This window comes from Panthera onca, chromosome F1, assembly GCF_046562875.1.
Source record: "Panthera onca isolate mPanOnc1 chromosome F1, mPanOnc1 haplotype 2, whole genome shotgun sequence".
Lineage (NCBI taxonomy): Eukaryota > Metazoa > Chordata > Mammalia > Carnivora > Felidae > Panthera > Panthera onca.
In genome coordinates this window covers 35,131,576-35,146,342 of record NC_138355.1, presented here as the reverse complement: position 1 = coordinate 35,146,342, position 14,767 = coordinate 35,131,576, and the positions used below count along the sequence as shown (strand labels likewise).

The 14,767-nt window shown below is 47.0% G+C and overlaps 1 protein-coding gene across 3 annotated transcripts in view; it reads right to left on the bottom strand.

Moving 5' to 3' along the window:
• Nucleotides 1-1,211: 1,211 nt before the first annotated feature.
• Nucleotides 1,212-14,767, bottom strand: part of KCNH1 (potassium voltage-gated channel subfamily H member 1) — a 378,350-nt gene continuing 364,794 nt past the window's right edge. For all 3 annotated transcript variants that reach the window (XM_060643916.3, XM_060643914.3, XM_060643915.3), the window contains exon 11: nucleotides 1,212-4,267. In XM_060643916.3, the coding sequence (XP_060499899.2) occupies nucleotides 3,413-4,267 (855 nt within the window). In that variant the 3' untranslated portion in view covers nucleotides 1,212-3,412. The remainder of the gene's footprint in view (nucleotides 4,268-14,767) is intronic.

Below are 14,767 nucleotides of genomic sequence, written 5' to 3'. Positions count from 1 at the left end.
GCTACAAACTTTCTGCACACAGATGGACTCTGAGGTTGAGAATATAAGGAATCATCTTAGAACCAAGCCAGGAGGTCTAAGCATGAGTGAATGGGATGGATGGAGGTGCAGATGTCAAAACTGTGCACTAGACCAGACCTTCTCAACCAGAGGGCTGCCTCCCTCTCCTTTCTAGGGGATTCCCGGCATAGTCACTGGAGGAGCCTTTGCAGGTGCACCAGACAGCAGCACTCAGTGCCGGGGTCCCATCCTCCACAGAGAAACAGGCACTCCGTCTCGTTGGCCGTCATATTTCATAGACTCAGCCCTCGCTCCCACTCCCCCATCGGTGGGGGAGAGCAAGTTCAACAAGCAGCCAAGTGCTGGGGCAAGACCTCTTGCTCCAAAGCAGCCCATCAGGACACTCTCTGGGAAGTGGAGCCACCCTACGAATAACATCCGAGGTAAGGAGTTTAAGTACGAGATCAAGTAACCGGCAAGTACTGGGCAATGGTGTAATACATCATGTCCCCTTCCCTCAAGAAGGAAAAAACAAAAAACAGGTAAATATCTCAACATAACTTCTAAAGTCTAAATGTTAAGTCCAACACCTGGTAATTCTGTGTTTCCCTAACCTCTATTCAGCCACCAGACAGTGGAAGATTCAGTCAGTATCTGAAGCTTGTGGTCCTTGCTCAGGAAGCCAGAGCAGCGTCCAGGCAAGAGTAGGTAGTTGGCACGAAGTGGTCCATGGCCAAGTGCATGTCATAAACGTGGAAGGAGAGAAGGTTTGGCTCGTTTTAGAAATTAATTTTTTCAGAGGAAACAAAGCAAAAGTCCCTAAGTGGAGTCCTTAAGTGGAGAAGACTAAAAGCGTGTACAGGCCACACTGTGGGGATTTGTCACCACAGGCACACATGTGGGCCCTGCGGCCCTGAGATGAGCACATTCCCACCGCGGATCCAGGCTTTTCTGGTCATTAGCCCGATTCATGTCCTAGGAGTCAGTCCAGGAGTACATTCATGAAGCTTTATTTTCCCCCCCAAAACAGGTCTGGCTTCCAAGCCTGGCGTATTAGCATCTTTGCCCCTCAGACCCAGATGGGGAGTCATTTCTTAATAAACACCTGTCCCCTCAGGCAGAGCTAGTGGGGAAGGAAAGGGCCCCTCTCCAGTGGCCTGCAGGGTGCTGGACAGGAGCCTGTCACCAAGCCCACAGAGAGCTGGGCACATGCTTCTGAAGCTGGATGATAGAGTCATCCAGGGCCCTTGCCCTGACTTAAAAGTAGTGGGTACTAAACTTTAGAAGCAGGCTAATGAGCACATTTAAGGAACAGCAAACTAGAACATTCTGGGGGCAGATGGGATTCCAGATATTTTATAGTCTCTGGACTAGTTGGCAGCTTCTCAAAGAGACTGAAAGTCTCAGTGCTTTATCTAGAGTCACAAACAGTTAAGACTTGGCCTTGGGAAGTTACACTTCCTCCTATTTGTATGCTGCCGTCTGAGGCTAAATCTAATAATGCTGCAGCCTCAGGAAGCCAGCGGCCACCTGGTAAGCCTCCCATGAGAAGCTGCATAAGTGTACGGGGACCCCTGGGGAAGGGCCCTTCCCTTGACCCCCTGGACTCTGTTCCCCAGGGCCATCTGCACCAATGCTGGCAGCCAGGAGAGGACAGCCCCATTTTGCCCAGACAACTGAGGGCCACGTCCTGGGACCTGCCATGGCCACCGAACAGGACCAAAGGGCTGAGGGGAGAGATGGGCCCAGACAGGAGGCCTTCAGAAATTCTATCTTTGGTAGGGCAAGTGCCAGCCTGGCAGGTCCCCTTCGGTACTGAGGGGATTAACACCGGTTCTGGATTTGTACAGCTAAGCTACACCAAGCGCTAAGGGTGAGGGTGCTGCAGTGTGACACATGCAGAAAGCCAGCGCCCTGGCTGGGTCCCTGCTGTCACCAATAGTCCAGGTCCTAATTCTACTCTCTCCAAGCTAGTTCTTAGAGCTGAACTTCCAACCCTGCTTGTCAACTGTTAGGGCAGGGCATAACCCCTGAGCTAGCTCCACTCTGCCTGGGAGGGCCCTCTTTCCTTTCTCCGATGCCATTGAAAGGAGCACGTGAATAATCTGACCCCAGGTGACTAGGAGGCCATGGAGTGTCCCCAAGCATCATGGCATAGGGACCTGGATGACCCACAGTTGGCTCTGTGACTGTCCCTCTGAGCTCAGACCTTCTCTGGGCCCACAGCTCCATGGCCGTCTCTGTCCATCACCTCACACAGCTTGAGAACCTGCCACCTCATTCTCCTTCTGTTCCTGAAGCAAGTACAACCGTGACCCTGACGTCTTCACGGTTTTTCTTGAAATCCTACTGACTTTAGTAAAAGAAAGAGAGGTTAATCTTAAAATAAGGCCAGGCATGGCTCCCAAGTGTCCTATAACGACCCCATGCAATGGACATAATGCAAACTGCTGAAGGGCCATCAATCCCGGTGAGAATCATAATATAAACAGAGGACTTGCTACAATCGTTTTTCTGAGGTTGTATGTGTGTGTCTGTGTGTCTGCTTTGCTAGTAAAGCAACTCTGGGCTCATCACCCTTCCTGCCGGTGCCCCACACCCTGAGAAATGCCACAGGAACACTTGGGAAGAGGCCGAGAAGGAAAAGAAGCAAAGGGGCCCATGCAATGAGGCCAGTGGCATGGAGCAGGGCCAGAGGTTCATCTGAGGCCTCTCCTGGGACAGCAGGCTGCCGACCACAGCCCAGAGATTCTCTGCCTCCTGAAGGGCCCCGTGCAGCTCTTACACTTGGGAAAGGAGAGCCGAGGAGGCGCCCAGAGCACCTCCCTGCTTTCCGGCCTTAAAGACAGAAAGTCACAAGGCCCTAACCTCTCTGGCCCTCAAACTCCCCTTGTCCCGAGCTTGTTACAAATGATGACTGTGGGAAAATATAAGGTGACAACAGACATGGGCTGTACAAGGACAGGGAATGCTGGGAAATCCCTGTGCCCACCGCAGTCTTTGGGGTCTTGGTGAAGGAGCCCAGTCTGGTATATACATGAGGGGTTCTCCAGTGCTTTCCCACCAATCCCCAAATAGCTGCTCTTCTTTTCTGGTGGGTTGTCATCTTTTACAAATATTGTGGCAGTAAAAAAATTAAAAATGAAGGAAAATACCCTCAGCATGCCCCCTCTTCCAAAATTGTGCAGACAGCTGGAAAACAGCTGTCATCTAGCAGGGTGGTAACACACGCCTCTTCCCGTATCTGTGCCCAGATAGAGAAAGAGTGCGCTTGCCTAAGCGACTGGTCCCACTTTGATTTTCTGTCAGGAAAGCCTACTTTGGAAGTTGTTGGTCATGTAGGTGTGTGTGGTGGGGATGGTGTCCAGGGAAGGGCGGTGGGTTTTGGTCTTTGACTCTTTTTTTAGACCACTCAGCTTGCTCCGAAAATGTCTCTCTCTGATTCTGGGGACTGGGGCCTCGATATTTCAAACAGCTCCTGGGGAGACTGAGAGGATCTTCTGGAAGTTAATATCCTGAGTATCTCAGAGAGCTGTTTCTCAAGATTTGTCATTTTGGTGTTCAAGGCCTTGATGTCCTCCTTCAACTCGTGCTTCACCTCCAGGACCGTGGCCTGCAGCGTCTGCTCAGGGATGGGGTAGAAAGAATGCTTGACCTCCGCCAGGATGGGGCTCCGGTCCTGAGGGCTCCTGGCCTCACCAACATTGTCCAGACGCAGATCGCTCTTGGTGATGCCGCTGTCACAAGAGTCTGTCTTCTTGAGGGTGGCCTCTCCGGACGCCTTGGTCCTGTCGGGGAGCGTCTCCATGGACTCGGCTTTGGCCACCTGGCTCCAGTCCTCGCCCTTGCCGCAGGCATCCTTGAAGCGGGCCCAGCCTTTGCGCCTGGCACAGTCGCCACCCGCTGCCCTGGAGCCCAGGCACTCAGCGCCGGGCGCGTGCAGCCGGCCATGGTCCGACACCGCCGCTGCGGAGGCCGCCTGGAAGGCCACGGGCGTGGCGGGGCTCTCACGCACGGTGACCACACTGGCCTTCACCAGGCTGTGGTTGGCCGCGTGCTCGGGGATGGCACCGCCCTTCTCCACATCCTGGTCGTCCGGGTCGCGGCTGCCTCTCTCCGCGGCCAGCCGGGCCTCCTTCTGCTGTCGGAACCTCTGGAAGAGTCTCCGGACAGGGTGGTCCGGGGGCAAGATCAGGGGGGCCTCATTCTTGCGTTTCATGCGCTCTTCCTCCTCCCGCTTCACGTCGCTGATCTTCCGGAACACGATCTGGAGTGAGACAGAAGGACAGCAAAGCTCAGCCCATCGGCCGTCAGGCTGTCAGCGCCCCGCCAAGGGCTGCGGCTCCCAGAGGGCTCGCATCCCTCCAGCGCCATCCCGGGCTTTGCTCAGGGAACTGCCCACACCTGCCTTTTCCAGGACACTCATTCCCAGCTTGCCCACAGCAAGGAAGGGACTCCTGTTGTCATCCTCTTCAAGAGGAACAAACCTCAATCTCTCCATCCCCACACGCCATGAGGCTGGAGGTGCCAGATGGCCTCCTTCCAGGAGACTGTCCCAGTGCCTGAGTTGGGCCCCTGCCTGCAGTCCAGGGTCACCTGGTGAGCTTTACAGAAATCATTCGTCTCAGACCTGCTGTATTAGAACCTCCCAACAGGAAGCCCTTGAATCTGTAACAAGCTTTCCAGGTGACTCTTCTGCATGGAAGTTTGAGCACTCCTGGTCTACACCACATTGCAGGGTAAGAAAGTTCAGACAAATCCCCAGGCAGGGCCACAGCTAAGACTGCCATTGCCACCTGCAGATCTGGTGAAATGAAATTCAGCTCGCCGTGAAAGCAAAAGCAAGTCTCACACAGAAGCCCTCCCCATCCTCAGGCTGCTCACGGGGGAAGAGCCCACGGCCTTCCACACGAGCTTGTCCTAATACCAACAGCCATTTGGATGGTTCGTAAGGCACTTTAACATCACTTCATGTATTCCTTACAGCAGCACTGTAAAGTCACTGGGACACATTGCCATTTTAGAGAAGAGGAAAACCAAGGTTTCAGGGTAGCTAAATGTCACATAAAATAGAAGTTTGCTATAAGGGACTTGTACCCAAGTCATCAAACCCCAGACCCATGAAACGTCCAACAGGTACTTACTGATGATGACAGTGCTTCATGCAAAGGATGGACAGTCAGCAAACTGTCCATGAATCTGGTTCTGAGTAGAGCAAGAGCCATAAATTACAGGGCTTTCCCCGGTGCTGACCTCTGATTATAGGCAAGCTGTGTAATTTCTGGCTTACATTGAGTGTGGCGGATGCGCTCAGGGACACGTTTGACCCATCCCACATCTCAACTTGTGGGAAGCCACCTGCAATAGGTTGTCTATTTTATATAAATCACCGGTCCGAGGACCAGTCCTGAGATCACCGAGAAGCAGAGGAGAGGCCTGTGTAAGGGAGCAGCAGCTTTTCCATCACCACAACCTGGAAACCCCTGCGCCCTGTGCGGGCAGCCTCGGACCAACCCAGAACCTGCCCCAAGGACCTGCCACAGGACTTGCAGGTCTTGGAGAGGCACACATGGTAGCATGCCAGGACCACAGGCTTTGAGGTCAGAAAGAAATCTCAGCCCTGCCACCTAGCTGTGTGACCTCAGGCAGGTATCTTACCTTCAGAGTCTATTTCCTCCTTGAAGAGTGGGGAAAATCCCCACTATTGTGACTTGGTGTAAAGCCAACACAAGATTACTTATGTGAAAGCACAGGCCCACTGTCGATGCTTAACATGAACCCTCCTTCCCCCACCATCTCAAGGCCTCTGCCTTTTTAACCTCCAGGTGCAGATGGTTTATAACTCACCTTCTCCTCCAGGAAGCCCCCTGGCCAGAGCTCTCTGATGGCACCACTCATTAGGTTCTCCGGTCTGACCGACAAGATTGATTTTACAGCACCCATAAATACAGAGGAGTCCAACACACTGAGTTGCTAGATGCAATCAACAAATCGTTGGCTCACACCTGTCACCTGATTTCTCCATCAAAGCTCCTGATGCCAGATGACTCTACACTTGGGTCACTAACAGGTGGGTGGGATGCGGCCGCTCCTCTTGCCACCTGGTTAAGTCTTTACATGCCTTGGGTCACAGTGCATGACTTTCTGACCTGTGCTGGGCAGTATTTCTCCCAGCCCTGCCCTGCCCAGTGGTGATTTAACAGCCCCGCCTCCCCTGGTTCCCTTCAGCCATATCCCATCTACTTCTATAGTCTAGCCTGCAGATCCAAGCTGTGGGACTCAGGAAAACAACCTGAAGAGAAAGCCAATGAGAGGCATCACGGGGATGGAGGGATGATAAATAGAAGGAACAGGACCTTCCCTGCTCCTCCCGCTCTGAGGTACCAGACTTCCACCTCCCTCCCCACTTCTGCCCCCTGTGCTCTGTTCTGGGAATGACCTCTGCTCTCCACTGGGCATCCAAATCCCCCTAACACCAAGACCCAGCTCAAATAGCACCTCTTCCAGGAAGGCTTCCCTGATTCCATGGAGGTCTAAGTTACCTCTGGCTTCCCAACACCAACCACCTTTTCTGTGCTCCAACTTCTCTTCTGCCTTAACTACTCTCTGGCCTGTGTCCACCTGCGGTAGCCCTGCCATCCTTTTCCTCCCCCAGGCACATCCCTTCTTACAGAGGGGAGGAGGGAAGATGGGAAGAAGGAAGGAAGGTGGGAAGAGAGGGGGGAGTGAGAAAAGAGGGAGGAAGAGAGAAAGGATGAGTGAGAACGCACATGTACTCAAGAGTTGGTGGCCTGAGCTGACTGCTCGTTTCCTGCCTTTTGTCCTGCAGGACGCCTGGTTGTTAACTGTATCATCCTGTTTTTACTTGAGGTGGAGTAGGGCTCTGTTCCTTGTAAGCAGCCATTCCCAATCATGATACCAGTTGTTGACGCCTATAACTCTGAAATCTCCCTGAGGTCCTAGAACAGTATTTGGCATGTCACATTGTATCTTCTATTAAAAAAAAATTGTCTACCCTAAGAAAACAGGGATTGTATGTTTTGTCCATTATTTCGAGCACTTAGAAAATGCCTGGTACCTGGAGGGCCCTCCATAAATAATTTGTGGCATAAATAAATGAATAAAAGACACACATGAGCTAATGAATCAATGGGAGAATGTCCTCTGCCTGGAAAAGATGAACGACAGATGTCGTAGTCAATGGTATAAAGGAAGGGGCTGGCTTGGAACACACATGGTCCTCTGAGCAACTCTCTCAACATCAAAGGTTAAGGTAGCTCTTGAACGTGAAGTGAGATATTCTAAGACTAAAGAAAAGGAAGCACTTCTTCAAGTATTGAGGGGGCAACACAAAGCTGATCCCAAGAGGCTGTACAGTGAAGTACACCAGTAGGCTGACAAAGGCTGTAATATGCACCTGTGGTGGACGTTTGTGAGGGGCAGCGTATCCTCTGCTTTTCAACCAGATGCCCTGTGCATCCTGGACTAAGGGCTGGGGGCCCGGCCTGACCCAGGCAACGTCTTTAGATGTTGTAGCCACATGGGTGGGGGCAGCTCAGCCCTCCTGGGCTGGGGCTCTCTGTGGAAGGAGACGGGGACTTCTGGCTCTGTGCTGACTCTTCTGAAGCCTCTTGGCTTATCCCAAAGGGTCACCCTAGTGCTGCTGTCACTGGCGGCAGCCCCACCTGAACGGCACTGGCCCATCCGATGGACAGATGAACCAGGAAAGAGCTTCCTACCCTGCAAAAATGCCCGAACCCTCCTTTGAGGATCAATGAGTAAAACCAGCAACCCCCTTGGGGACACGGGGGTGATGTGGTCTGACAGCTGTGCTGACCTGGGGTCTGGGGTTCCGCTTACTAATGTCACCCATGTTTTTGGAGAAGTTGGTCTGGGAAGATTCACCTCAGAGGCAGCCATGTCCATGCATTTGGCCAAGTATTTCATATCTGAGTGGGCAGGGGTGGCCCCGTGACTCACAATGATGAGGTCTGTGCTGCCAGCACCAGGCACTCTAGGAATGAGAGGCGAGACCCCGAACCCAGGGTGCTGTCTGCTCTGACCAGGCAATGAACAGAGGCCTGAGGATAAGTCTATCCAGCTTTTCTAAAGTGTTCCATGATGTTTTAACAGGGATCTTGAGGGGGAATAAATCTCAAGATAAAATAAACTTGAGCCACACCACAATGGTAAATTGGCTGCTTTACTGCAGGACTCCTCAGAGTCTTACCATGTTAATGTGTCTTTGATGAATGTCTAAGAGGAGACTACTGCATATGGCATTTCTTGAACGCTTTCCCCTAGACTCCCTGTTTTGAAAGAGTAGTGTTCCCTAGAAACCCCTCTGGAAAACACTGAAATCCACCCCCATGTGGGGGATGGGGTGCCCTTTGTATTTGTGCATCACCTTCGTGGATGAGAAGGCCATTTCCTATGCTGTGTTCCAGTCAGATGCTGCCTCCTATCTCTAACCCTGCTGCTGAGCCAGAGTGTGGGGTTCTGGGTTTCCATCGCCCCCTAGTGGATGGACAAAGCTGCATGATTAACTCTCCTGCCTCCCACCCCTCGGTCACTCTATATGCTCCGTCCTTACTGAGTAATCTCAGGTTCTGAAAAAGCCCTGTTCACCTACTTGAAGCTCCATTCAATCTCATCTCCTGCCCCATCCATTCAACCTGACTCCTATGTGAGCTTCAGGATTTAGCTTAGGTGTCATGTACTCCCAACGAGCTTCTCTCCCCACCCCGGATCAAAGACCCTGCTGGTAGCAAACATGGGGCAGCCACACAGACCTCCATCAAAGATCACTGCAACCCTTGTGAAAAGAAACACTTTGCTTATTTGTCTTTTCCTTTGGGGGAAGCTCTCTCAAGGGAGGCACAATGCTTTATTCAGTTTTTTATTTTTCATCTTTGGTGTCATGCCTAATATATATAGTGCTTAATCAGTGGTCAGTGACTCACTGAATATGTCAGTGAATAAATTACAGCCATTTCCCTGTTTGTGAGCCCATGCTAGGGTGAAAGAAATGATGTGTATGCCACCCCTCAACACACACACACACACACACACACACACACACATCTGTGTCTGATATTCATGGTCCCATGGAGAGCGAGAGATTACAAGTGGACTTCTCTATGCACAACTGACATGCTTCTGAACTATATGTTCACACAGAGTGAACAGATGGGCCCTGATTTATATTTCGATGTTATGATGGTGCTAAAGGATATACATTCATTAGAAACGGTACTTGGAAGGGAGGAGCCAAGATGGCGGAACAGCATGGAAGTTTTTTGTGTGTCTCACATCCATGAAATACAGCCAGACCAACACTAAACCATCCTGCACACCTAAAAATCTGATTGGAGGATTAACACAACAATCTGCACAACCTGAACCACAGAACTCAGCAGGTACGTGGTGTGGAGAGGGGAACTTGGGGAGCGAGAAGCTGCAGTGGGCAGGGAGCAGCTTTTGCGGGGAGACAGAGGACAGAGACCGCAGGGGGGGGTCGAATACAGGAAAAGCACCCCTCCCCAAAAGCAGCTGGAGAGAAAGTGGAAAATTGGAAACAGCTGCAGGGACTAAACTAAAAAGGGAGAAAGGAGAAAGAAGAAGGTTTAAATTCCATTAAAACTGTAAACAAGGGGAGCACAGAGTCTGCAACTCTGCAGCTCAATACCGGGCGGTGCTCTGGTGGAAAGGGTGAATCCCCAGGAGTAGAGTGGGGTCCAGGAGGTTCTTGGGCCACACGGGGAAAAGCGGTTCCATGGCTGGAAGGACATTTGGTAGAAACTGTTGAGGCCCCCTGGTCCCAGCAGACCCCAAAGAATGCCCACATTTGCTGGTGCTGGAACAAGGTCGTTAAGGGTGAAGACTGGTGCCAGATGTGTGTTGTGAGAATCCCTGAAACGCTGCTGCTACACTATCTCGCGAACTTTTTCTGGGGCGGGCTGGCACCTGGCCACAGTCTGGCAGCAGCAGAGTCCAGCAAGGGTTCCTGGGTGCAGCCGACATTTGGCCATTGCTCAGTGAGGGGTGGAACGGGTCAAAGCAGTACTTCAGAAGCAAAGGGCCAGGGCAAAGAGCCGCATCTGAGATAAAACTCAGGAGAGAGGTTCTGCCTGGGGCTTGGTCATGGCCAGTGAAAAAGCAGGGAGTTGAAGAAAGCTGAAGATGGAGGACGGGTGCACGATTGCGGATTGGGGAGAACAGAGTTCTGATACTAGAGACTAGGTAGCTGGGTGACGCCATTTTCACCCCCCTTGTGCACGTGAATACGCACCTACGAGTGGCAGAACAGTCTACCCCAGTAGGCTAGCAGCGCCATGGAGAATGGAGCCATTACGCTGAGCCCCACCCAACTGGGCCAATCTCGCTCTTCAAGAACACAAGTCTTACCGCCTGCTTAGTTTATGGACTATAAAGCGCTTCATAGTCTGACTTCTAGGGGAAAACGAAGTAATTTCCGTCCTATTTCAATCTGTTAGGTCAATCTATTCAATTTTCTTTTTCTTTTTTCTCTCATTTCTTTTTCTTGAATGCAGAAAGAGAAAAACTTCATTTTTATTTTCAATTTCCATTAAAATATTTTTCTTTACTTTTACTATATTTTTTGTTTTTATGTAATTTTTTTTCAAATTCCATTTACTTCCATCATTTTATTTTAGTCTACTACAGTGTATTCACTTTTTCAAATTTTCAAACTATTTCCTTTTTTTTCCCCTCTTTTTTCTTTTTCATTTCTTTTTTCTTGGATACAGAAAGAGAAAAAAATTCATTTTTAATTTTAATTTTGATTAAAAACATTTTTCTTTTTTTTCTATTATATTGTTTACTCTTGTATAAATTTTTCAAATTCTATTTTACTCCCATCATCTCTTTTTAGTCTACTTCAGTGTATTCATTTTTTTCAAATTCTCAAACAATTTCCTTTCCCCCCATCCCTCTTTTTTTCTCTAATCTGTCAAACCACTTTCAACACCTAGACCAAAACACACCTAGGACCTAGCATCATTTATTGGATTTATGTGTCTGTGTGTGTGTTTTAGTTTTAATATTTTTAGTTTTAATTTTATTAATTTTAATTTTTCTGCCTCATCAATTCCTTTTCTCCCTTCAAAATGACAAAATGAAAGAATTCATCCCAAAAGAAAGAGCACGAAGAAACAACAGCCAGGGATTTAGCCAACACAGATACAAGCAAGATGTCTGAACCAGAATTTAGAATCACAATAATAAGAATACTAGCTGCAGTCAAAAACAGACTAGAATCCCTTTCTGTGGAGATAAAAGAAGTAAAAACTAGTCAGGATGAAATAAAAAAAATGCTATAACTGAGCTGCAATCATGGATGGATGCCGCAGTGGCAAGGATGGATGAGGCAGAACAGAGAATCAGTGATATAGAGGACAAACTTATAGAGAAAAATGAAGCAGAAAAAAAGAGGGAGATTAAGGAAAAAGAGCACGATTTAAGAATTAGAGAAATCAGTGACTCATTAAAAAGGAACAACATCAGAATCATAGGGGTCCCAGAAGAGGAAGAGAGAGAAATAGGGGTAGAAGGGTTATGTGAGCAAACCATAGCAGAAAACTTTCCTAACTTGGGGAAAGACACAGACATCAAAATCCAGGAAGCACAGAGGACCCCCATTAGATTCAACAAAAACTGACCATCAACAAGGCATATCATAGTCAAATTCACAAAATACTCAGCCAAGGAGAGAATCATGAAAGCAGCAAGGGAAAAAAAAGTCCCTAACCTACAAGGGAAGACAGATCAGGTTTGCACAACCTATCCACAGAAACGCGGGAGGCCAGAAAGGAGTAGCAGGATATATTCAATGTGCTGAATCAGAAAAATATGCACCCAAGAATTCTTTATCCAGCAAGGCTGTCATTCAGAATGGAAGGAGAGATAAAAAATTTCCCAAACAAAAATTAAAGGAGTTTGTGACCACTAAACCAGCCGTGCAAGAAATGTTAAGGGAGACTCTCTGAGGGAAGAAAAGACGAAAAAATATCTATATATATGTATATCTATATCTCGATATAGATATAGATATAGATAGATAGATATAGAGATAGATAAGTAGATAGATACCAAAAGCAACAAAGATTAGAAAGGATGAGAGAACACCACCAGAAACTCCAACTCTACAAGTATCATAATGGCAATAAATTCGTATCTTTCAGTACTTGCTCTAAATGTCAATGGATTCAATGCTCCAATCAAAAGACATAGGGTAATAGAATGGATAAGAAAACAATATCCATCTATATGCTATTTACAAGAGGCCCACTTTAGACTTAAAGAAACCTTCAGATTGAAAATAAGGGGATGGAGAACCATCTATCATGCTAATGGTCAACAAAAGAAAGCTGGAGTAGCCATGCTTATATCAGACAATCTAGACTTTAATAGATGCAGAAGGGCATTATATCATAATCAAGGGGTCTATCCACCAAGAAGACCTAACAATTGTAAGCATTTATGTGCCAAATGTGGCAGCACCCAAATATACAAATCAATCACAAACATAAAGAAACTTATCGATAGTAATACCATAATAGTAGGAGACTTCAACACCCCACTCACAGCAATGGACAGATCATCTAATCAAAAAATCAACAAGGAAACAATGGCTTTGAATGACACACTGGGCCAGATGGACTTAACAGATATATTCAGAACATTTCATCCTAAAGCAGAATATACATTCTTCTCCAGTGCACATGGAACGTTCTCCAGAATAGCCCATATACTGGGACATAAATCAGCTCTCAGCAAGTACAAAAAGATTGAGATTGTACTGTGCATATTTTCAGACCACAACGCTATGAAACTCGAAGTCAACCACAAGAAAAAATTTGGAAAGGTAACAAATACTTGGAGACTGAAGAGCATCCTACTAAGGAATGAATGGGCTAACTAAGAAGTTAAAGAGGAAATTAAAAAGTATATGGAAGCTAATGAAAATGATAACACCACAACTCAAAACCTCTGGGACACAGCAAAGGCGGTCATAAGAGGAAAGTATATAGCAATCCGGCCTTCCTAAAGAAGGAAGAAAGATCTCAGATACACAACCTAACCTTATGCCTTAAAAAGCTGAAAAAAAACCCCAGCAAATAAAACCCAAAACCTGCGGAAGATAGGAAATAATAAAGAAGAGAGCAGAAATTAATGCTATCAAAACCAAAAAAAAAACAAAAAACAGTAGAACAGATCAATGAAACCAGAAGCTGGTTCTTTGAAAGAATTAACAAAATTGATAAACCACTAGCCAGTTTAATCAAAAATAAAAAGGAAAGGACCCAAATATATAAAATCAAGAATGAAACAGGAGAGATCACAATCAACACAGCAGAAATAAAAACAATAATAAGAGAATATTATGAGCAATTATATGCCAATAAAATGGGCAATCTGGAAGAAATGGACAAATTCCTAGAAACACATACACTACAAAAACTGAAACAGGAAGAAATAGAAAATTTGAACAGACCCATAACCAGTAAGGAACACAAACTAGTAATCAAAAATCTCCCAAAAAACAATGGCTTTCTAGGGGAATTCTACCAAACATTTAAGGAAGAGTTAACACCTATTCTCTTGAAACTGTTCCAAAAAAATAGAAATGGAAGGAAAACGTCCAAAGTCTTTCTATGAAGCCAGCATTACCTTGATTCCAAAACCAGACAAAGACCCCACTAAAAAGGAGAACTATAGACCAATTTCCCTGATGAACATGGATGCAAAAATCCTCAACAAGATATTAGCCACTGGATCCAACAATACATTAAAACAATTATTCACCACGACCAAGTGGGATTTATACCTGGGATGCAGGGCTGGTTCAATAAACGCAAAACAACTAACGTGATTCATCACATCAATAAAAGAAAGGACAAGAACCATATGATACTCTCAATAGATGCAGAGAAAGCATTTGACAAAATATAGCATCCTTTCTTGATAAAAACCCTCAAGAAAATAGGGATAGCAGGAGCATACCTCGAGATCCTAAAAGCCACATATGAACGACCCAATGCTAACATCATCCTCAATGGGGAAAAACTGAGAGCTTTCCCCCTAAGGTCAGGAGCAAGACAGGGATGTCCGCTCTCACCACTGTTACTCAACATAGTATTGGAAGTCTTAGCCTCTGCAATCAGACAACACAAAGAAATAAAAGGCATCCAAATTGGCCAGGAGGAGGTCAAACTTTCACTCTTCGCAGATGACATGGAACTCTACAAGGAAAACCCAAAAGATTCTACCAAAAAACTGCTAGAATTGATTCATGAATTCAGCAAAGTTGCAGGATATAAAATCAAAACACAGAAATCGGTTGCATTCTTATACACCAACAATGAAGTGACAGAAAGAGAAATCAAGGAATCGACCCCATTTACAGTTGCACACACAAAAAAAACATAAAATACCTAGGAATAAATCTAACCATAAGGTGAAATATCTATACACTGAAAACTATAGAAAGCTTATGAAAGAAATTGAAGAAGACACAAAAAAATGGAGAAAGTTCCCATGCTCCTGTATAGGTAGAACAAATACTGTTAAAATGTCGATACTACCCAAAGCAATCTACATATTCAATGCTATCCCTATCAAAATAACACCAGCATTCTTCACAGAGCTAGAACAAATAATCCTGAAATGTGTATGGAACCAGAAAAGACCCTGAATAGCCAAAGCAATCTTGAAAAAGAAAACCAAGGCAGGAGGCATCACAATC